This window comes from Sorex fumeus, unplaced genomic scaffold (assembly GCF_029834395.1).
Source record: "Sorex fumeus unplaced genomic scaffold, SorFum_2.1 ptg000098l, whole genome shotgun sequence".
Lineage (NCBI taxonomy): Eukaryota > Metazoa > Chordata > Mammalia > Eulipotyphla > Soricidae > Sorex > Sorex fumeus.
In genome coordinates, this window is record NW_026606155.1 from 45,456,710 (window position 1) to 45,481,905 (window position 25,196).

Consider the following 25,196-nt stretch of genomic DNA (forward strand, 5'->3'; position numbering starts at 1 on the left):
TTTTTACATTGAATTTTAATCCCTCTTTGTACGGTTGTGGGAGTCATATCTGCTGTTCCTTTGGGGTCTGGGGCCATTTCCCTGAGTGCTTCATTCCAGGAGGTTCAAGGGTTCGTGTAGTGCTTTCAGTTTGAACCCAGATAGCTTGAACCCATAGCCTTGCCGCCTTATATGTGCAAGTTATGTGCTTTGAGTCAAATGCTGGGCTCTGATTTTTACCTCTTTCATAGTAAAAATAATGTCCTAGTATTTTTTTCTCCTAGTATTCTTTATTGATGTTTGAGACATTTGTATCTTTGCAGAAATCTTTGTAATAGAATGAAAAATTCTGCTTAAATAAATGTCTGACTATTTAGCCAAAGAGATTTGCTTATTGCTACATTATATCAGAAATATAAGTAGTTAGTTGATTGAACAAATTGCTCTAGCCATATTTTTCATTTAATTATAAACATGGAGAACTGAAAAATACAGCTTTTCAAAATGAAATAACATTTCTAAAACTTGTTGAATCTAGGCTATCAGATTAGGAAATAAATTGAATGCTTTTGTCTGCATATATGTAGATCTGTAGTATTGTGACTATTCTGTTTACAGTATATGCAAGGAATACCTTCTGGCAATTTGAAAATATGGTGTAACTAAAATACAGGTCTGACTTGTTAATCTGCTGTTAAAGACTGAAAATTATTTTAATTGTTCTTTTTCTGACTAGTCTTTCAGAAAAATATGATAGGTAAGTTTGTTCGTAAGTGGTAATTTATGTTTACTGTCTCCTTGGTGCTGAGATGGTACACATTATGGAATTGCAAAGCATAGCTATCTTTCATTGTCATCTTGATAAATATGGGTGGGATTTTGATACTTTGTGTGTACGTACATTTTGTTTTATTTGTTTGGGGTCATAACCAGCTGTGTTCAGGACTTCTAGCTCTATGCTCATGGATCATTATTGGGAAGGGTTGGTATGTGGTGCTGGGGATTGAACCCCAGGTTGACTACCTGCAAGGCAAGTACCTTAATCCGTTGCACTCTATTCTGGCTCTGTATATTTGTTTTTATGACTTTCATGTCTTCGGTGACTTTTAGGAGTTTGGTATAAGAAACGTTGATACTCAGTTGTTAAAGTTGCTCTGCAGTTTATTTACTAAAGGTATAGTCATTGGGAAAAATCCAGTATTTTATCCTATGCATAATATTTTCACTGAGTAGAATGTTAAAAAAACAGCATTATAAACTATTGCTATATTTTCAATCTAAATGTTTTTTGTTACAAAATGATATATAGTTTTTAATTTTGCTAATCCAGCAAATATCCAGTAGAAATTCATTAATCCAGTAAATACTGCTTTCATTAATATAGTATGGCAAGATATAAGTGTTGTCACATTGAAGAAGTACTTCTTCGAAAGAAGTACAGTGTAGGAGGAAATAATTATTTCTTTACAATCTATTTTAAATTTATAATATATGTATATATATATATATACATACACACACACTAAAGGTTTGTTGGATGTTAGCTCTTTGAATTCTTTACTGCATCTTAAACTTATAAAACTTAAAAAATTTTGCCTTATCCAAATTTCTTCAAAAAGTAGTCTCTGCTGTCTCCAGTTTTATGCATTCTTCCTCTTCCTCTTTTCCCCTTCCTCACTTCAGATCAAATTTGTTTTTATTAAAATTACACATGCAAATAAAAAGATGCTTACTATATAAGATTTTTATAAAAAATAGTTTTACCTCCCTGTGTACAAAATTTGTGACTTCCTAAGGACAATGTTACTTTAAAGCTAGTCTTTAGTCTTTATGTTTAAGGGGATAAAATGATGCTTACATTACAGCTTTTTTATTTTGTATCTTTATTTTTCTGTCTGGATATCATCTGGTAACTTTCTACCATGAGGATAAGAATTTAATGGTTTGTTTTATTTTTTTCTTTTTTGGGCTGTACCTGGAGGTGCTCAGGGCTCTCCTAGTTCCATATTTAGGGGTTACGTCAGGTAGTGCTTAGAGATCATAAGTACTCTGGAACCATATGCAGTACCTGTGATTCATCCAGAGTCAGCCGCATGAATGGCAAGCGCTTTAATGCCTGTAACATCTGTTCTTCCCAGATTTAATGTTTTTAACACACAGAGAAACACCTATTTGTCCCTCAATTACATATATCTTCTTTTTTTTCTTCTTTTTTTTTTTTAATTTTTATTAGTGAGACACCATGAGGTACAGTTGTAGACTTACAGATTTTTGTGCTTGGGTTTCAGTTATACAATGATCAAATACCCATCCCTCCACCAGTGCCCATTTCCCACCACCACGGATCCCAGTATCCCTCCCACCCCCCATCCCAACCTGCCTCTGTGGTAGGGCATTCCCTTTTGTTCTCTCTCTCCTATTGGGTGTTGTGGTTTGCAAAAGAGGCAATGGGTGGCAATCACATTTGGTCTATAGTCTATTTTCAGCATGCTTCTCCCATCCTGGGAGGATCCTCCCAACACACTTTATTTGGTGCTCCCTTCTCTATCTGAGCTCCCTTTTCCCCTAGCATGTGTGGCTGGCCTCCAAGCCATGGAGCAAATCTCCTGGTACTAATCTTGGCCATTCTTTGGTGTTAGTCTCCTATTTTGTTACTTTATGTTCCCCAGATGAATGCAATCTTTCTATGTCTATCCCTTTCTTTCTGAGTCGTTTGGCTTAACATGATACTTTCCATGTAGTACCACTTGTATGTAAATTTCATGACTTTGTCTTTTCTAACAGCTGCATAATACTCCATTGTGTAAATGTACCAAAGTTTCTTTAACCAGTCATCTGTTCTCGGGCACTCAGGTTTTTTCCAGATTCTGGCTATTGTGAAGAGTATTGCAATGAACAAACAAGTGCAGATGTCACTTCGACTATACTTTTTTGCCTCTCTGGGATATATTCCCTAAATTTTATCATCTAACAGTTTTTTTTTCAGAGGTTTCTGATTGATCTAAACTGGTGGCTTTTATTTATTTATTTATTTTTAATGAAGCTCATGAGGTACAGTTACAGACTTACAGACTTTCGTGCTTACGTTTCAGTCATACAATAATTGGAGTACCCATCTCTTCAACAGTGTCCATTCTCCACCACCAATGTTCCCAGTGTCTCACCCCCCACCCCCAATCCCCCTACTCCCCACCCCTGAACTGATGACTTTTATGCCTATTGTAGAACTCTCATAATTCCCCTTCATTTTATGAGAATTCAGTCTTTGACTTTTCTCTCTGTATTGGTGCTTTCATTTAGTATACTTTTTTTTTCTTTTTAAATCTTCACTCTGTGCTACAAAACTACTGAAGCTTAATGAGAGTGTGGGCATATGAGAGGTAAAATTTTTAACCATGGGGGCCTAGAGAAATAGTACAATGCTTGAGGCGTTTTCCTAACATGCATTTGCAGCTCCCAACATTGATGGCATTACCAGTAGTCCATGAGCACAGAACCAAGTGTAGCCCCTGAGCACCTCTTGGTATGGTCTTTCTTTCTTACCCCTACCCCCTGCCCCCCAAAATCTTTTTGCCTTGTTGGGTCTCATTACCATGATATTTGGATTAATAGTTTGTTAGGCTCTTCTGGGTTAAAAATCATTGCCGCTTAGGTTCTAATACTGATAATTGGAACTGGTCTAATGTTTGCTTCTTTTTATATGAACTGTTTCTTCCTGTTGCTCTAAGTTTGTAGACTATTCTCTTTGGATACAGTGTTTTGATTAAAAAAAAATCACTCAATGTACTGGTGACTAGGAGTGCTCTTTTCACTTATTAATAATTTCATGGGTCAGAGACATAGAACGGGTGTAAGGCACTTCCTTGCAAGTGATTGCTTTTTTTTTAAGCTTTTTGGGTCATACCAAGCAATGCTCAGGGGTTATTCCTGGCTTTGCACTCAGGAATCACTCCTAGTGGTGCTAGGGGGACCATAGGGATGCCGGGAATCGAACCCGGGTCAGCCGCAAGCAAGGCAAATCTCCTACCCACTGTGCTATCGCTCCGGCCCCACAAGTGATCACTTTTAGCCAATCCTGGTTTGACTCCTGGCACACACCTGGTCCTCTGAACACTGTCGGGGTTCACTCCTAAGCACAGAGCCATGAATAGCTTCTGAGCGCCACCAAGTGTGGTTGACTCCCCTTGTGATGCTCTGTTTTCTAAATGATTCTGTAACTTTTCTTTCTTGTTTTGTTTTGGGCAACACCCAGCCTCTGTATCCCAGCAGTGCTCCAGCCTCTGCACTCAGCAGTCTCTCCTAGTGGTGCTTCGGGGATCATTTGGGGTACCAAAGATTGAACCCGGGTCTTGCAGGGCAAGCTCCTTTACCCACTATACTATGTCTTTGACCCACAACTTTTAAAACCTTATCTATGATAACATATATTTGCATCAGAAAATACATTAGGCATAGATATGCAATTTAAGGAACATCTCTTTAGCTATTATCAGGTTAGAAAACAGCACATTGACACGTAACTTTTTTAATAGAACACTTCAGAAGACGATCATTTTATGCTGATCACTGCATTGCTGTTTATAGTTTACCTTCTAGATACCTTTGATGACATACCAAAATTTAATTTTGTATGATCTTGAACTTTGTGAATGGAATCTAATTATTTTGAAGGTAATTCCACATTTTTTATTTTGATTTTTTGTGCCACACACAGCAGCGCTCAGGACTTATTCCTGGATCTTGCTCAGGGATCATTCCTGGCTGCCTCAGTGGACTATATGGATTGATGGGATCAGACCAGGTCAGCTGTGTGCCAGGCAATCGCTCTATCTGCTGTACTATTGCTCCAATTCTTAATTCCACATTTTATATTGCTAGTTTCTTATTGTTCTATATATTCCATTGTATAAATATGCCAAAATTTATTATTCCATTTTAATAGATATTTTGCTTGTTTTGTAGTTTAGGATATTATGATAATCTTACTTTGAACCCTATGAAAATCTCTCAAAAAAATGACTCCTCTCCTCTCAAACACCCCAACAAAAAGCATATGCCCTTAAGTATTTTATACTGTTCCAGGGGAGCCATAGTACCCCAAAGTTAACAATTGGCTCTACTAGGTCTATGAACACTAAATCATAAATTCCCAGAAATGGAATTAAAATGATAGTTGATTCTGCCATTCTTTCAACATGTGACTACGATATGCTAGAAATATATATAGTATTTATATATTATATATCTTGATTTCTCATTTATTTCCAGTTGATTACTCGCATTACTAGTTTATAACTTTAAGAAATGTAATAGTTGTGCACAGTGAGATAGTACAGCACGTAGAGTGCTTGTATTGCAGGCAGCCGACCTGGGTTCAATCCCCAGCATCACTTATGGTCCTCTAAGTACCACCAGCTGTGATCTCTTGAGAGCGGGGCCAGGAATAAGATCTGAGCACAGCACTGTGTGGCAAAAAAGCAAAATAACAAAAGAGCATAAAAGACCTAGCACAGCTACCTGAGGACAGATAAGGCGTATATGACATTGCTAAATAAATAATCTGCTGCCTTTGTTACAAGTAACTCAGTAATTTGTAAAGTATAATTTTTGTTGAGCTCTAAAGTGTTTAATAAATACTGCTTTAAGGATTAAGTAAAGTTTACAGAGACCAGTAGATACAAATTTTTCTTTCACATTTTTGATATTTTAGGCCTAGAGCAATAGTAATAGCAGGTGCCGACCCGGCTCACCCGGGTTTGATTCCTCCGCCCCCCTCGGAGACCCCGGCAAGCTACCGAGAGTATCTCACCAGCTCTGCAAAGCCTGGCAAGCTACCCGTGACATATTCGATATGCCTAACACAGTAACTAGTGTCACAATGTCTGTATTTGCGCGACCATTCTAATTAACCTTTATTAGCACTGTAGCACTGTCCTCCCGTTGTTCATAGATTTGCTCGAGTGGGCTCAGTAACGTCTCCATTGTGAGACTTGTTGTTACTGTGTTTGGCATATCGAATACTTCACGGATAGCTTGCTAGGCTTTGCCGTGCGGTCGAGATACTCTCGGTAGCTTGCTGGGCTCTCCGAGAGGGGTGGAAGAATCGAACTCAGGTTGGCCAGGTCAGCCACGTGCAAGGCCCTACCTGCTGTGCTATCGCTTCAGCCCAACCTTTATTAATTATTTATAATACTTTTCAATAAATGTTACTTTGGCTGTACTTAAAATGAAACTTTGATTTTTAAGGTTCAGGAGCAAGTACATCCCAATCTTTCAGCAAATGAAGAATCTCTCTACTATATTGAAGAGCTGATTTTTCAGCTGCTTAATAAGTTATGCATGGCTCAACCAAGGACTGTTCAGGATGTGGAGGTAAAAACTAATTTGTAATTTCAAAAATCACTGATTATTGTATAAATTAATTTTTACATCTAAGCTATGTTATTATAATTGACTGTACATGAAACCTGAGAACGTATAGCATATGACATTGAATTTTATACTTAATATGTTTTTATTTTATTGTGCATAAATATTGCCTCAAAATGAACAAGTATAAATCTTAAGGATGTTTTTATTATTTATTTTTTTTAAATCTTTTTAAAATAATTGGTGCTCATTTTGGTGAACATGCTCAGTTTCATGGGAATATTTTTTAGAAATATTTGTATTATTTTGCTTCCAATCAACATTTTTTGTTTTATGCTGTTTGGGGGCAGTGGTAGCAGGAGAACCATATGCAGTGCTGGTTATTGAACTGGGGTTGGCTGCATAGTACAAGGCAAGCACCTTACCCTCTGTATTCTCTCCCTGGCCCCCATCTATGCTAAAAGTTGACACTATAATTTTTAAAATAAGAAATTCTGCTAACTCCAAGTTACAGTTAGTTGTCCTTAATTCTTAGTAATCCATGCAAATTACTTGTTGAGTTCAAGATTAGATGAACTTTAGTAGTAACCTAAAAAGTTTGGCTTACTTTTTAACAGAAAATGCAATTTCCTTAATGCAGTCTGAATTCTACCACTCACTTGTTTACTTACAGTATGTATTCTGAAGCTTGGGAAATAATAGATACCATCCCTTCTTTTTAAAATTCTCTACATATGTAGCTCTTAAGTTAGCAAAAGTTAGCTCATTACTAATGTGTAATATGTATTAGTAATGAGTTAACTCAGTAAATAATTTTAACCCTAAAAATCTTACTGTAAAGTCTCTGATAAAGTATTTCATGCTAGTTTTTATAGTACTATTATAGTACTATTTCCTTTTTCTAATTCTACCTTTTGTTTGTCTTTTGGACTATACCCAGTGGTGCTCATACCCAGACACTTCTCCTAGCTCCAGCATTACTTCTAGAAGTACTTGGTGGACCATGCAGTGCTGGGGATAGAACTCTGATGTACACCATACAAAGCCTGTGTACAAACCCTTTGAACTACCATTTCTCACTGCATAATCTTTTCAGATTTTGTAATAATTGTTTTCTTGCAAAAAGTGGAATGCATCCATTATGTGATGCTTTTTTTAAAGGCTATAAATTAGTTTTTAGTCTTAAAAATTGGGTGTGACAGTTTTGTGCTGCTGACAGTCATCTGTCAGTATGGTATTTCCCTGACCTTTTCATTTGAATATTGATCATACTTATGCTTAAAATTTTGTTTTAACTTTTTTTACTTGGGACCAGAGAAATAGTGAAAGGGATAAGGTTCTTGCCTGGCATGCATTTGACCCTGGCTTGATACCTATAACCACATATGGTTCCCCAAGACCCTCCAGGGATGACTCCTAAACATAGAGTCAGGAATAACTCCTGAGCACTGCCAAGCATGGCCCCCAAACCAAAAACTGTTCCTTGTTCTTTTTTTTTTTTTTTTTTTTTTTGCTTTTTGGGTCACACCCGGTGATGCACAGGGGTTACTCCGGGCTCATGTACTCAGGAATTACTCCTGGCAGTTCTCTGGGTACCATATGTGATGCTGAGAATCGAACCCCAGTCGGTCACATGCAAGGCAAATGCCCTATCCACTGTGCTGTTGCTCCAGCCCCTGTTCCTTGTCCTTTATCCATTGTAATATTTAGGAAAATCTCCATAGTTCAGTTGATCTCTCCCTGACCCTTTTTATTGAGGCAGTGTGATTTATAATACTGTTAATGATCGTTTAATCCAACACTGTGTCTACCACCAAAAATCACTTCCCTCCACCAGTGTCCCATGGATTCTTCCCTTCCCGCCCCAACCCTATCTAAAAAAGTGAGATAATCTTACTTTTATAGACCAACTCTCCAGTTCTGTTGCCTTTGGCTATTTGTTGCTCCTCTTGATCTCTTTTTAACAATTTCATTTACTACAGGGTTCAGAATACATACATTACTATTATCTGCTGCGATTAAGTTGATGACAGTGTTTAATTATGTATGAATTTTCAATTTATGGGCACATCTATTAATAACAGTACTGGTATGATCTGAATAGGAACGAGTTCAAAAGACTTTTCCTCATCCAATTGATAAATGGGCTATTGCTGATGCACAATCTGCTATAGAGAAACGAAAACGAAGAAATCCCTCCCTTTTACTGCCTGTGGACAAAATTCATCCCTCATTGAAGGTAATTTTTTTGTAAAAGGGAAAATCTTTTTAACACTACTTTTTATAGTATTGGTCTAATTATATGCTCTTTATATTAGCATGATCTGTGGTAAGATGTGTACCTGCAAATGTATATACTTGCATATATACATTTATTTGTTAATATCAGTGCAGAATAAAAGTGATAAAATCAGATCCCCTTTCAAATAATATTTAAATTAATAAAAATACATTTGTGTAGCATTTTCTTTTTTGTATGTTTTTCTTTTAAAGAAGATATTTGGTTTGATGCCTTACCTGATGGGGCTCAGTGGCTGCTTCAAACTCTGGAGTTGTAGCTATCAGGGAATTATGAGGTGCCATGGGTCAGTCCTAGGGCTCCTGCATGCAAAGCATGTATACTAACCTTTTGAGTCTTCTTTCTGACCCTGTATGCCATCTTCTGATGACTTCTACCTATGACTGATTCTTTGTAGGAGACAATGACTCTCAACTATTATATATCAGAAACAATTTCATTCAGAAAATTTCATTTTTAAATAGGAACCCCCAGACAGTACTCATATTCAGGGCCATTTTCTGTGATACTGGAGATTGGGTGGTACTTGATATGTGTTCTATCATTTGAATTTATTTTCTTAGTCCCCCAACATAAAATTAATTTGTACTGGGGTCAGAGAGATAGTATGGGAGGAAATGTGCTTACTTTGCATAGATCCTAATTCAATCCTTGGCACTGCATGTGGTTCCTCTGAGCACTGCCAATGGTCATTTCTGGGTACAAAACCAGGAATATTCCCCGAATACCACTAGGTATGGATCTCCAAAATTAATTTGTATCTAATGTGGTCATTTTCAATGTGTCTTATAAAATCGGGTGGGGTTATATTATTTTGTCTACTGTAAACTCTTGGTAGACAATGACTTTGTAGTAGTAAGTTTAAAAACTATTTCTTCTTATGTACATTAGACCTCTTCAGAAAAAATATTGTAATTTGGGATATGGTCGAAACATAGTCCTTAAAGAGAGCAGAAACTTATATATTTTAAGTAACGTATTTGAATACAGGATCTGCATATTAGAACTGCCTCTTCTTGTTTGGCACTAAAGATGTATTTGTTAGATATTGCTTACAACAATGGGGGCCAGAAAGAGTACAGTAAGATGCTTGCCTTGCACACGGCCAACCCAGGTTATATCCCTGGCGCTTCATATGGTCCCTTAAGCCCACCAGGAGTTATCTCTCTGCAGAACCTGCAGTAAGACTTGAGCACCTCCATGTGTGGCTCCCTACGTCCCCTTCCCCCTGAAAGCTTTTAAAAACTTTGAGGAGCTGTGGGTATGGCTCAAAAGAGTGGAACCTGGAATGTGCAGGACCCTGAGTTCAATTCCAGACCCAGGTCTGTGTAGAAATATGAGCACCATTGGGTGTCATCTTGTGTACGTGTGCTCACATTCCTTTCCTTTTCCCTCCCCAACATGATAGTGGCCTCATGTTGCCAGGAGCAGTGCCCCTCTTGCCATGACTCACATTAAAACAAAACCAAGCAGGTGATAGAGAATACAGGGGTAAAGATGCATACGCTGCATGCAGTTGATGCCAGTTGGATCCCTGGCATCACATGGCTCCCTAAGCATTTTTAGGTCTGACCCTAGATGCCCCTGAGCACTAGCCTGGGCAGTTTCTTGCAGCAGCAGCACCACCACAGCCACTGAAGATCTACTTCAGTTCAAGAATTGCTAAGAGAAGTATCTGGGCCTTTTGATCACTGCTTGGGAGCTCCCCACTTCCACTCCATCCTGGCCCTTATGTACCTGTGCTCACACTACTTTCTTTAATAATAGTTGGGGAAAGGAAAGGGAGTCCAACAGCAAAAAAAAAAAAAAAAACCAAACAAACAAAAAAACCCCTTAATGCTGTGACTACTTGTTTATTATATATCATGTGATATTAGTTTAGACCTTTGGTATATAGAAAGTTCATTATAAGCAAATTTGTTAAATAAAAATTTAAAGTATTTTAGCTGATGTCTGTTACTCAGAAGTAAATTGTTAAATTTTTTCATAGGAAGTTTTAGGGTACAAAGTGGACTACCATGTAGCCTTGTACATTGTGGCTGTACTGGAGTATATCTCAGCTGACATATTGAAATTGGCTGGTAATTATGTTTTTAATATCCGACATTATGAAATATCTCAGCAGGACATTAAAGTTTCAATGTGTGCAGATAAGGTAAGTTTCAGAAGCTATTTAAAATTTATTTACATTTTAAATATGACTGTTTGCAACTTTCACATGTGTCATAATTTTAAATATTTAATGACTTAGCATAACTGGTACTGGAAAATAGAAATATCTACTGACTTTGTCAATTACTGTATTTCCAAATTTTAAAATATAAGACATAAGAATCTTTCATTTTTCTATCAAGGATCCATTACATGTGGGTAAAACCTTCAAAGTCTCAACATAAGAAAAATAGTTTGATTTTTATATTTTTATAAAGAGATTATTACAATATATCAGTTATTTTTAAATACAAGGATTTAAAAAAACATACCTTGGTTTCACAGTATCATTTAATGGGGCATAGGTAGAATGAAATGCCTAATATACTAAAGTTAATTCTTTTATAATTTAATAGCCTCTGATAATTCTTACTTGTTTCTTTCTTCCTGGCTGCAAGTTACTGAGGGGAGAAACTGAGTCTTTTTTTTTTTTCTCTTTTTGTTTTCTCTTTCTACATTCTTTTTTGCTTACCTTTTAAGTCAGTATTTACCTGTTATGTGTTAACTCACTCTCCTGAATATTCAAGATACAATACTAAATAAGACAGTTTCCTAAATTAGAAATGATTTATTTTAATGGGAAATACAAATATTGTAACAGGTAATTATGATATGGTGTTATTATTATAGAGCCAGAAGTACAGATTAACTTTGAAAGAGATTAACTTTGGTTAAGGGGAGCCCAAGGAACACTTAATAGGGTGAACACATAAGTGAGGCAAAGGTATATGACTTTATCATGAACAGCTTTGTAAGGGTCTGTCTTACAGTGATTCAGTAAAAAAAAAAACTATCAAAAAAATTTTATGTGACTGCAAGATGTGGTACATATCATTGGTTTTTTACTTTTACTGAATATCAGAATTACCAGAAAGCTTTTAAAGAATACTGATTTCTGTGCCTTATACCATTAGAAACTGATTTATGTGGCCTGGTTTGGACCTCTAAACCCTTTTTTGGTTTTTGGGCTACACTGTTATCTGGTGGTGCTCAGAAGCTGTTCCTGGCTCAGAGTACAATCCCCAGTAGTGCTTAATCCCCGTGGTCTGTGCCATGCCAGGAATTGAACCCAAGTATCCTGTATGCAAAGTATTCACTCCATACCTCTAAGCCATCTCTCCTGACCCTGGGTTAAGGTGGTTGTCTTGCCTATGACTGATCCTCAGCATTGCCAAGAGTGACCCCTGAACTAGGAGTTACCCCCTGAGAACTGTAGGATATGGAACAAACCCCCTTCTCCAAACATACGTATATATTTATGACAATAAAATAAATCTAGTAGTGAAATACAAATATATTTATATGTTCATGAACTATAATTATATTTACAAGTTCATGTATGGCTGGAGCAATAGCACAGTGGGTAGGGTGTTTGCCTTGAACACAGCCTACCCAGGTTTGATTCCTCCGTCTCTCTCAGAGAGTTCGGCCAGCTACCAAGAGTATCCCGCCCACATGGCAGAGCCTGGCAAGCTCCTCATGCCATATTTGATATGCCAAAAACAGTAACAACAAGTCTCACAATGGAGATGTTACTGGTGGCCACTCGAGCAAATCAATGAACAACGGGAGGACAGTACTACAGTGCTACAAGTCCCTGTATGTATAAATATATTTGTATTTCATTATTAGATTTATCTTATTGTCAAATATGTGTGTAAGCATATATATGAACCTTGTGTATAATATGCATACATATATACATGTAATACATATATAATAGTAAAAAAGGAGCATACCTTCGCATTTATTTATTTTTTTAAAAAAAAACTTTTATTTATTTATTTATTTATTGCTTTTTGGGTCACACCTGGCAATAAACAGGGGTTACTCCTGGCTCTGCGCTCAGGAATTACACCTGGGGGTGCTCAGGGGACCACATGGGATGCTGGGAATTGAACCCGGGTCAGCCGCGTGCAAGGCAAATGCCCTACCCGCTGTGCTATTGCTCCAGCCCCTACCTTTGCATTTAATCTAGGCTAAAATCCCAATTGGGCTGGAGAGATAGTAAAGTGGGCAAGGGAGTTACCTTGCATGCAACTGACTCAGGTTTGATCCCTGGAACCCTGTATGGTTCCATAAGCCTCACCAGAAGTAATCCCTGAATGTGGAGCCCACAGTAAGCCCTGAGCACCACTGAGGTGTGCCCCTCGCCCAAAAAAAATTGAATAAAATAAAATCCCACATGTATCGCCTGTGATTATAGGCAAGTTATTTATTATTTTGAAAATGGGATTCCTCTACAGAAAACCCAGGTATGTAGGACTTGTGACTAAAAATTCCAGGTTCAGTGGAAGTGGGTGGGAATGGGTTACCTCCCTCCATCTCTCCCTGTTCCCAGTAACTTGGCAGTCACACCCACAAGCCACCTCTGGCTGGTGCCAGATAATTCCATCAACAGCCATGATCCAGAGACTCATTATAAATCTCTCGAAAGAGAGCACAAAAACAACTCACCATAGCCATGAGGCCGAACCCTGCACTGGGCTGTTTCATATGGGGCAACCCAGAAGGGGACAGAAGAGTTCCCCTTCCTGCCCCAAGAACCCAGCTCTGGCAACCAAAACCCTCCAGAACCTCCAGATATCTCATACCTCACACCTCACACCACTAATATTCCAAGAATAGTGCACCACATTTGATGAGGATAAAGTAAAAGGCAACCTATTTTAGAGGGAAATAGTTTTGCAGATACATGCATATATGTATGTGTGTGTGTGTGTGTATACACACACATATATATGTATATTAAAGCACATAAGGCTCAACCTTTAAAAACATGTTAGTAATCTCTTATAGAAGGGCTTAATGGCCCCTAGGTGAAATACAACAATCTTCACACACTTTCCTCTAGGAAACTTTTTTGAATCATTTTCAATGGTTTTTCATAATGAACAGTACAAAATCAATTATTTTGGTTCTGCTTTGGGCCAGGGGTTGGGGTTCAGGATGGAAACTCCCAAAATATGGTGATGGGAAGGTGTAATGGTGGTGGGATTGGTGTTCAACTATTTTATGTAATCAAATGTTGTGAACTACTTTATAAAAATAAAATTAAATTTTAAAAAAGAAAGTGGATTCCTTATATATAAAATGTAACTGGTAAAAGACTTTAAGAGAAAATGATACTGTGGGGCTGGAGTGATATTATAGCAGCTAGGGAGTTTGCCTTGCAAGCAACTTAATCCAGATTTGCAAGCAACTTAACCCGGATTTGATCCGCAATCCACATATAGTCCCCTGAGCACCACCCAGTGCAGTCCTTAAACACAGAGCCAAAAGAAAGCCCCGAGCATCGCTGGTGTGGCCCCCAAACAAACAAAATCATACTATGTATGTATGTACTATATTGTACTACTAATAATAGAGAATGATTTCTTGTTCTATTATAAAAATGACTGTGCATTTGAATAGAGTTAAAAGGAGAAAAATGAAGTGATACTATCGTGAGACACAATATGGACAACCCTTGATTCAGTTACTCCAATGATCAAAATGAGTATCACCTGTAATGACAACATTGTGATTTTGTCACATGTGAGAAAATATAATGAAAGGAACATAACGTTGCTCATTTGATATTCCTGTTAGAAATCTATATTCTGAATCAAATCAAGAGAAAAACAAAAATAAAATGAGGGACATTTTTAACAATAATTGGTATAATCCCCCAAAATATCATAATCATAAAAATTTAGCAAATGATGAGGAACTATTTCAAACTAAAGGAGGAAAAAATTACTTGACAACTAAATACAACACATGATTCTGAATTGGATTTTTCTATAAAGAACATCTTTGGGACAGATGGCAAAACTGATGATTAATTGGTATAAACCTGCCGGTGGATTATCATATGGCGGTTATTTGAGCAAATATTTTGTTTGTATGACATACTGAACTATTTTGGCAACTTAAGGTGATACAGAGCACAGAGGAGTAATTTATTTATTATAGTTTCAATTTTTAAAAAAATGAAAAGTAGTGAATGGAAGATGTATGAAAAGGAAAGGAGGTATTAGATGAATCATATCAGACAAAAGTTTAACATCTAAATTCAGCAACAGTATAAAAATCGATTAAAAAATGGTCAGAGGGACCACAGAAATATTTTCAAGAGATAGAGTGCATGCCTTGTATACTTGAGGCCCCAGATGTGGTCACCACCACCAAATGACCCTCCACGCTATAGTCCTGAAGGCCCCTAGTACTGCTGGACCATTGCAGCAGTGGATCACTAGTCTGAGCAGTTAACCATCAGAACTACTCTGTTAGTCCAAATGCTATTGGGCATGATCCATTGGTCCCTGAAAACCACTGAGGAGACCCTTCAAAAGGACCAAGGATCAAAACAGAAATTTTACCAAAGAAATCAAGCAAATGGCAAAAAAAAAAAAAATTTTTTTTGAAAAGATCTTCACTGACCAAATAGGCCCACCAAACATGAAGCAGATATGTCTCAGAACCTGGTCCTGCCCGGAGATCAGAAGTCAGATTCAGTTTCCCAAAGCAGGCAAACCGCTAATGCAAGATAATCTCCCTCCCTCCATAGAGCTCCGCCAGAGACTTTCCTGGCAGTTGTGGGTGGGTGTGGGGGTGCGACACACAAAAACAACACTGACAATGAAGTGGAAGATATACATCTCCAGACTACAAAGGGAACCATGATAAAGTAGTGCAGAACCCCACCATGGGTAGTGTACAAAGACTCAATCAGTAATAGCCATCTATGTAATATCTCTGAAAAGAACTTAAGAGTGAAATTCCTTAAGATGCTTAACACAAAGAAACAGTGGAACCCAGGCACTCAATAAAACACAAGAGCATCTGAAAGCAGGAAAGAGAAGACTACAAACAGAAATGACAACAGCAGAACTTGGTAGGAGAAATGAAAAACTCACTGTAAGGCCTTAACAGCAGAGTAACAGCAGCTAAGGACAGAATTCATGATCTCCAAGACAAGATACAGAAGGCCTCCAGAGAAAGCAGAAGGTGAAAAAAGCCTCAAGATAAATGAACAGCATTCAGGAGAATTTTGGGGTAAACTCAAGAGGAACAATATAAGAATCATCTGAGTTCCAGAGGGCCAGGAAGGCAGCCCTGATGAAGAAGCAGCAGTCAGAGATATCATTGCTGAGTTCTCAGAGCTGGAGAGCTCATGCACCCAGGTCCAGGAGACCCAAGGGTACCTACCAGCTAAAAGAGACCCAAATAGGAGATGGAGTGATACAGTGGGTAGGACTGACCAAGGTTTTATCCCTGGCTCCTCATAGTCCCCTGAGCACCTCCAGGAGTGATTGCTGAGCTCAGAGCCAGGAGTAAGCCTGAGTATTGCCAGGTGTGGCCTGTAAACCTGGCAAATAAAATAGAGCCAAATAAAAATATTCCCAGACACATTCAAATCAGAAGACAAAAACCATAGGGAAAGCAGTGAGAGTAAAGAAGAAAATTACATACAAAGGAGCATCCTGAAGATTTATAGCAGATTTACTAAACAATCCTCTGGGCCCAAAGTTAATGGTAGGAAAAAGTTTCTGAAAAAAGAAAAAAAAAGAAAAATGAAATGAATGCCTCACCAGGAATACTTTATCTAGCCAGACATTCATTCAGATTTGAAGGAATGATACACAACCTCATGGACTAATGATAGCTTAGGAACTTTGTAGACATGGAGCCATCTTTACAAGAACTGTAGGGGCTACTTAGGTCAAGATGAGTCCCACAAATATGCCATATTTCTACAGAAAGATAGCACAAAACTTCATGAAGATAATCTCTCAATATCAATGGGATAAATGCACAAGCAAATAGACAAAGAGTGGCAGGATGGATTAGAAAATTGAAACCAGTATGTGCTACCTACAAGAATAGAGCAAACAACAGACTCCAAGTCAGAGGTTGAAAGACAATTCTTCAAGCAGACAACTCCTACAAAAAGGCCAGGCAGGCCATCCTAGTATCAAATGATAAAGACTTCAGGTTCAAAAAGGTTGTCTAAAACATGAGGGTCTTTTCTTAATGATCAAGGGCTATATACATCAGCAAGAACTCACACTCCTGAAAGGATACGCACCTAAGACTTGAAGAAAGACATTGAAAACATCACAATAGTAGTTGAGGACTTCAGCATCACTCTTTGTCTCTTAATAGGTTAACTAGACTAAAGCTCAATAAGGAAATACTTGTTTAAAAGAAAGAAGTGGAAGAGAGACTTTTCATGTGGGAAGGGCTTTTCATCCCCCAAAGCCTAATACACATCCTTCTCCAGTGCACATGGGACATTCTCTAAAATAGACCATATGCTGGTATACAAAATATGTCTCCACAAAGTCAAGAGGCTAGAAATCATAACAACTATCTTCTCAGACCATGATGCACTAAAAATAGAAGTTAATCACAAGTAGAAATGGAGAAACAACTCTTAACACCTGGAAGTTACACAGCTTGTTACTGAATAACCAGTGGGTCAGAGAGAAAGAGATTCCTGGAAGCAAGAATAAGGACACAACCTCCCAGAACTTGTGGGACACAACAAAGCGGTGTTAAGAGGAAAGTTTATAGTTATGTAAGTATTCATCAGGGATGAATGGAAGGAAGAAAGGCCTACATAAATAACTTGACTGCACAATTTAAGAAACTGGAAAATGACCAACAAAAGAGCCCAAAGCAGGCAGGAAGGAAATAAAACAGAGCAGAAATTAATGGAACTGGAATTCCAAAAAAATAATCTGAAAGATCGATAAAACCAAGAACCAGTTTTAAAAAAAGATAGATAAAGACTGGCAAGACTCAAAAAGAGAGAACCTTAATAAACCCAATCTGAAATAAAAAGGGAAAACATTACAACAGGTATCATAGAAATTCAAAGGATCCTTAGATTACTTTGAAAATTTTTATGCTATGAAATGAGAGAAACTAGAAAAGGATAAATTATTGGATCTTCTATAACCTCCCAAGACTGAATCAAAAAGATATGGATCATCTGACCAGACCCATCACTTTAGAAGAAATCAAAATCATAATCAGAAGTCTATCCAAAACCAAAACCACAGGCCCAGATAGATTCACTCATGAGTTCTTTCAGATCTTTAAAGAATACCTACTGCCAGTCTTTTCAGGAAATTGAAGAACCAGAAACACTCCCCACAGTTTCTATGAAGCAGACATCCCACTGATGCCAAAAGCAGAAAGAGATACAAAAAAGAAAAAGGAATTACAGAGTGATATCCCTGATGAACACAGATACAAAAATCCTTAAGAAATGCTAGCAAATAGAATCTAATAACTCATAAAAAAAAGATCATATATTTCGATCCCAGTGGGATTCATCTCAGGTATGCAAGGGTTTAATATATACAAGTCATTTGACGCCATAGCAATAAAATTTTTTTATTATATCAGATGCAGAGAAAGCACTTGACAAAATCAACACCCATTCATGATAAAACCTCAACAAAATGGGAATTGAAGGAACTTTCCTCCATAGTCAGAGTTATTTACCACAAGCCCACAACAAACATTATACTCAATGGTGTAAAACTGAAACCCTTCTCAGATCAGGCACAAGACAAGGTTGCTTACTCTCACCTCTTTTCTTTAACATAGTATTGGAAGTACTTGCCACTGCAGTTAGTCAAGTAAAAGATATTAAGGCCATCCAGTTAGGAGAAAAAGAAGACAAGCTTTCATTATTAACAGATAACATGATACTTGTAGTAGTACAAGTTCTACAGCTGAATCTCATGAAGACAATGTTTATGAGAAACGGTCTCTTCCTGACTTTCTATTCGTTCTCAACGGAACGAACATCTCCGAATGCAAGTTATGTATACCTAGGTCGAGAAGTCAACATGATGAATGATCTGGCACCTGAGTTGCACAGGAGGAAGAGAGTAGCTTGGAACGCTTTCAAGAACATCGAAGAAATAGCTAAGAGGATGAAGAACCTCCAGCTCTGGGCACATCTCTTCGATTCCACTGTTTTTCCTGCATTCACATACGCCTCAGAGACCTGGCCCCTATGAAAACAGGATGAGAACGCTATTCGGGTCTCCCAAAGAGGAATTGAAAGAGCTATGCTTGGAGTGTCTCGCTTCACTCAAATGAGAGAAAGAATCCCGAGTTCCGACCTCAATCGATGGTCAAGAATCAGGGACGCTGTCTTGTTTGCCAAGGCGAAAATCAGATGGGCTGAACACATAATGAGATTTGTTGGCATTGCTTTCCATTGTTTCTTTTAGCTCCCTAAGCATGCTCAGTAGCTCCCTTCTAAACTTCTTGTCAGAGAGATTGTCTAGCACTTCATTACTGTTGTTGTCTTCTGGGCTAGCCTCTTCAATAAGTAAGCTTGGTGGGCTTCTGCATTGCTTTACCGTTGGGACCTGGATGAATGAGGAGAGGGTGCCTGGAACAGCTCAGCTTTGCTTTCGCGTGGTGTGCCTCAGTTCCTGTCCCCCGCAGACCAAGGGTGAAAACCAGCCATTCTCAGAGGATCTAGTTAGACGTGCAGCCCCCGGGAAGGCACCCTGCCGCCGAGCGGGTACCTGGATGAGTGAGGAGAGGGTGCCCGGAACCGTTCAGCTTTGCTTTCGCGTGGTGTGCCTCAATTCCCGTCCCCCGTAGACCAAGGGTGAAAACCAGCCATTCTTAGGGGATCTAGTTAGACACGCAGCCCTGGGAAGGGGCCCTGCCGCCGGGCGGGTACCTGGATGAATGAGGAGACAAAGAGATTTGGAGACGACCACTGGACTAGAGCCATTACTGACTGGATTCCACAGGACATCAAAAGATTGGTGTCCGCCCACCAAGATGGTCAGACTTCTTTGTCAACACCCTGAACGATCTGTTAGAGGCTCTTCGTGTTCCTAGAATGAACAGACGCCATTGGGCTACACTAGCACGTGACAGGGACGAATGGATACATTACTGGCACCAATGAGTAACGGGATGTCAAGTGATCAAATGATGATACTTGAATTAGAAAGCCCTCAAGATTCTACCAAAAACTTCTAGGAACAATAGATTTGTATAGTAAAGTGGCAGATACAAAGTCAACACATTAAAGCCCATGACTGGGAGCTGGAGTGATAGCACAGTGGGCAGTATTTGCCTTGCATGCTACCGACCCGAGTTTGATTCCCAGCATCCCATATGGTCCCTTGGGCATCGTCAGGAGCGATTCCTGAGTGCATGAGCCAGGAGTAACCCCTGTGCATCGTTGGGTGTGACCCAAAAAGCAAAAAAAAAAAAAAGCCCATAACTTTCTTATATGCAAATAATGAAATAGAAGAGAGAGATCCTAAATAAATACTATTCACAATTGAGGCTCAGAAAAATCAAGTACCTCAGAATCAGCTTTACAAAAGAAGTGAAAGACCTATATAAAGAAAACTGAAACACTTCAAAAAATAAGAGAGCATGAGGAAATGAAAACACATTCTGCTCATGGATTATTAAGATCACTATCATCAAAATGTCAATACTCCCCAAAGCATTGTACAGATTCATTGTAGTCCCTGTCAGGATACTTAATGACATTTTCCAAAGAAATAAACACTCCTGAAATTTATATGGAACAATAGCACCTCCTTCCCCCAGTAGCTAGCAATTCGTGGGGAAAAGAAGATGGGAAGCTTCATTTCTCCAATTTCAAACTGTAATGTAATTAGTAATAATTAAAACAGCATGGAATAAAAATTAGAATGGAATAAAGACAGAACCCCAGATCAGTGGAATAGAGTTGAATACCCTGAGATAGGCCCTCAGGTACGTAATAAGTTAATATTCAGTAAAAGAAAAAAAAAGATGAAGTGGATGCCATGCACAAAAGTCAAATCATAATGGATTAAAGACCCTGATATCAGACCTAAGTCCATAAGGTATATAAAGGAAAATGTAAGCACAACTCTCTGTGACATGAAAGCTAAAAGATATCTTCAAGGATGAAATACCACTGGCCAGACAACTGGAAGCAAAGATAAACAAATGGGACTACATTAAGTTAAGAAACTTCTGCACATCAAAGGAAATAGTGACCAGGATACAAAGATAGACTATGTAATGGGAGAAATTATTTGCCCACCACTCATCTGATAAGTGGTTAATATCAAAGATATATCAGGCACTGGTAGAACATGGTAAAAAAAAAACAGCCAACCCCATCAAAAAATAGGGAGATGAGATTATCACAGGCTTCCTCAAAGAAGAAATACCAGTGCCCAAAAGGCACATGAATAAAATGTTCTGCATCACTAATCATCAAAGAGATGCAAATCAAATCAAAACAACAATGATACAACAATTCACACACCAGATACTGGCACATATCAAAAAGAACAACGTCAACCAGTGTTGGAGTGGATGTGGGAAGAAAGTGACTCTCATTCACTGCTGGTGGGAATTTTGACTAGTCCAACCTTTATCGAAAACAATGTAGCACTGTAGCACTGTCCTCCCATTGTTTATTGATTTGCTTGAGTGGGCAGCAGTAATGTCTCCAGTGTGAGACTTGTTACTGGTTTTGGAATATTGAATACACCTGGGGAGCTTTTCAGGCTCAGCTGTGCGGGTGGGATACTCTCAGTAGCTTGCCCAGCTCTCCAAGAGGGAGGGAGGAATAAAACTTGGGTCGGCCACGTGCAGGGCAAACGGCTTACCCACTGTGCTATCATAAAGCCTCAAAACTGCCAGGATGTGGCTCCAAAACAAAGAGCAAACACAAAAGAAACTCAGATCTCAGATTCCTCATTGGAAACTTAAGACTTGAAGCAAAAAGACTTCTACAAAGTAATTTTACCACGGCCTAATTGATATATAGAAGAATTAAATTCCTACAGCATATTTTTGGTCACAAGAACACCATAGAACTTTTCAACAAAGATCCAAAAGACTGCTGATATTAAAAAAAAAATAATCTTCAGTCATTCTCCAGATCATCTAAACGTGGCAAGAGAGTCCCAACAACTCAGGGTACAAAGCAGGCTGACCAAACCCAGGACAGGCATCCTCCCAGCATAGGATATACTGAGCCACATCCACCTGGACTCGCCCTCAGAGTGGGACCATCAGATACGCACTCCAGTGGCCTTAAAGTGCACATATTTCTGGGGCTGCAGCCATAGTACAGTAGGGAGGGCATTTGCTTTGCACGTGGCCGACCTGGGTTCAATCCCCAGTGTCCCATATGGTCCCCTGAGCACCACCAGGAGTGATTCCTGAGTGCAGAGCCAGGAGTAATTCCTGTGCATTGCGAGGCAACGAAAAACAGTATTTCATTTATTTTAGATTTTTTCCTTTTCTTTTTTTGTTGGTTTTGGAGCCACACCTAGCAATGCTCAGGGCTTACTCCTGGCTCTGCACTCAGGGATCACTCATGACAGGATTCAGGGAACCATCTGTGGTGCTGGGGTTCTAACCCGGTTTAGCCACTTGCAAGGCAACTCCCAACCCGCTGTACTGTCACTCCAGCCCCTATTTTAGATTTTCTTATATAAATGAACCTGTATTACAACTCTCAGTCTTTGACAATGTTTGATTCCAATAAGTTGAGGCTAGTTTTATAGAAATAAGAAACACTTTATACATCTTATTTATTTTTCTCAGGTTTTGATGGACATGTTTGATCAGGATGATGACATAGGTTTGGTTTCTCTTTGTGAAGATGAACCTAGTTCTTCAGGTGAATTAAATTATTATGACCTTGTCAGAACTGAAATTGCAGAAGAAAGACAGTATCTCCGGGAACTAAATATGATCATAAAAGTGTTTCGAGAAGCTTTTCTTTCAGACAGAGAACTGTTTAAACCTTCTGTAAGTACCTGTTGGCATTTGAAATTTCTATATATCCTGAAAGTCAAATAGCAGCCTAAAATCATAATTACTATATATTTTATGAGTATATAAAACAAAATAGCCTTTTAATTAGTAGTTATGGATTTTCAAAATATAAATTGTTATATTAATGCAATAAGTGTATTTATAATGAAAATTAGAGGATTATAATGGAATGAAGTCCTTTTTTCTATACAATATCTGAGATTTACAGTTTTTCACTTAAGGGTGTCAAAAAAGTGCATGATCTAGATGTCCTTTCCTGTCTTTTGTTAAATAATTTACAGTAATTAAAATTTTGAGCAGTTTTAATAATAAAAGTTTTAAGTTTCATAGTTTCTTTTATTTTTTTTTTAAGAAAAACTGCTATGTTGGAAAATGGGAGAAGTGGAATAAGTTGAGTTGAAGTTCAGGGAGGTTTTTTATCTAATTTCAAAATCTTCTCTGAGGAATTCAGATTAAACAGATACTAAATACTGTCTTTTTGATTATTGTGTCATTGAATTCAAACATGAAAATTTATATAACTACATCTCACAGTGATAAAATCTAAAAATTTTTAAAAATTAAAAAAACAAAAACAATTAATTTTCTTTTGTACCGTTATAGAGAAAAAACATTTTCTTTTCTATCTTTGTAGAGGTTTACTTTTTCTTAGCCAGGTATCTTGTTTGATTTTTTTTTTTAATTTTAAATACTCAGTCTTTCTTCTATCTCCTGATTTCTACCCCTACTAAGTATTACATCAGTGAACTGGAGTGATGCTCAAGACATTGTTGGTTGACTACCTAAGATTAGGACATAATTTACTTTTTTTCATTCTCCCAAAAGAATTAATTTGAATGTTTTAATGTGTTTTAATTAGTTTCTAACATTATACTGCCTTAAGTATCCAGTGTTTTGTTTGTGTTACTGTTTTGCATGGCTTTTATAGCAAGCCTGTGAGATAGGAAGGATGAGTGTTGTATCTTTACATTACTGGTGAGCGAATTGACACAAAAATGGTTATGACTTGGTAAGTTACAAAATTTGAACTTGTATTATTTATATGTCTAATAATATAATTGGGTGGGTTTTTTATAGTAGTATAAAAATAAAAAATAAGTACTGGCAACTGGTTTTTTTCTTTACCTTTTCTGTATCCCATCAGTCTTAATTCATAAGTAATTTTTATAATTCTGATCGTATAGAAAGTTTACATAATACTTAAGTTCATAAGAAAGAATCTTTCTGTGCCAGCATGATAGTACAGTTCGTAGGGCACTTACCTTGCAAACAGTTGACCTGGGTTTGATCCGTGGTGTCCCATATGGTTCCTTGAGCCAATCAGGAGTGATTTCTGAGTGCAGCATCAGGAATAAGCTCTGAGTACTGACATGTGTGACTCCAAAACCGAAAGAAGGGGGAAAGGTTCTTTCTTTTTTACCCTTTTGAGATATATCATCAGAAATCAGAGTATATATAGTATGCAGCAAACATTTGATGAGTGAATCTTACCTAAGCTTGTCTTAATTACTTCTTTGGGCCTTTTATCTATGCTTTAAGAAGCTCATGCTGGTAGAAAGCTTAATAAATGCCATGAATGTTTTACAGAAATCATATCATATTAATTCTCTTATGAAACTTAGGAAATAGTTATTAGCTATATTATTCTAGGCAAATTAAGCCTCTGTTTCTCTTTATTTTTGTAAAAGAGTGATAGTACCTGTGTAGTAAGGCTGTTACGAGATCACATATTAAATGCACTAGTGCCTGTAACATAAAAAGTGACTAAGAAACATTTGCTGTTGTTACTGTCATTGCTTTAATTCAGGGTAAGCAGTAGGATTAGGGTTCAGACTCAAGTCTGTCAGAATCCATTGCCCATGATGATTCCATCTTTAAGATGTTATAATGAATAATTACTGTGACCTGGGAAATCAGCTATATGCTTTATATGTGTTTAGAGAACATAGCATGTTTTAACCCATATAAAATTCACACATGGGAGTCTAAATTAAATCTTTAATCCTTCCTCAAAGCCAGGAACCAGACCACAAAATGTGAAACAGATTTTATCCAAGGTCAGATCTTCCTTATGTATTTGTGGTATATAGAACAATTGGATGAGGAAATGCAGTGTAATAAAGAGGGGGATGCTTAGATCATCTTTGGTTCCAGAGTGTAGGAGGAGGACAGAGAAGGAAAGAAATTGAGGAAGTAAGGAAGAAGATGAGAAAGGAAAGTAATGAGGGAACAGGGGTTACTGGCCTCAGATATACTGGTAATGTGGGAGAGTGATGAAACTATGTATCCAAACTATAGACTCAACACTGAGAACATGAGATCTAAACAACCACCACAAACCCTTAAAATGTACCTGTCAAGGTGGCAGATGTGGAGGCACCACATGGGTGGGTAGGAACGCCAGTGGAGGGAAGTTGAAATGGTAGTGGGATTTGGTGCTAGAACATTATATACCTAAAACTCAACTATTGATAACTTTGAAAATAATGGTTCTTAATTAAAT

The 25,196-nt window shown here is 37.9% G+C and overlaps 1 protein-coding gene across 2 annotated transcripts in view; it reads left to right on the forward strand.

Moving 5' to 3' along the window:
- Nucleotides 1-25,196, forward strand: part of SOS2 (SOS Ras/Rho guanine nucleotide exchange factor 2) — a 109,201-nt gene that overhangs the window by 34,110 nt on the left and 49,895 nt on the right. For both annotated transcript variants that reach the window (XM_056134293.1, XM_056134294.1), the window contains exons 2-5: nucleotides 6,226-6,351; nucleotides 8,453-8,587; nucleotides 10,638-10,802; nucleotides 22,460-22,666. In XM_056134293.1, coding sequence (XP_055990268.1) covers nucleotides 6,226-6,351; nucleotides 8,453-8,587; nucleotides 10,638-10,802; nucleotides 22,460-22,666 — 633 coding nt within the window. The remainder of the gene's footprint in view (nucleotides 1-6,225; nucleotides 6,352-8,452; nucleotides 8,588-10,637; nucleotides 10,803-22,459; nucleotides 22,667-25,196) is intronic.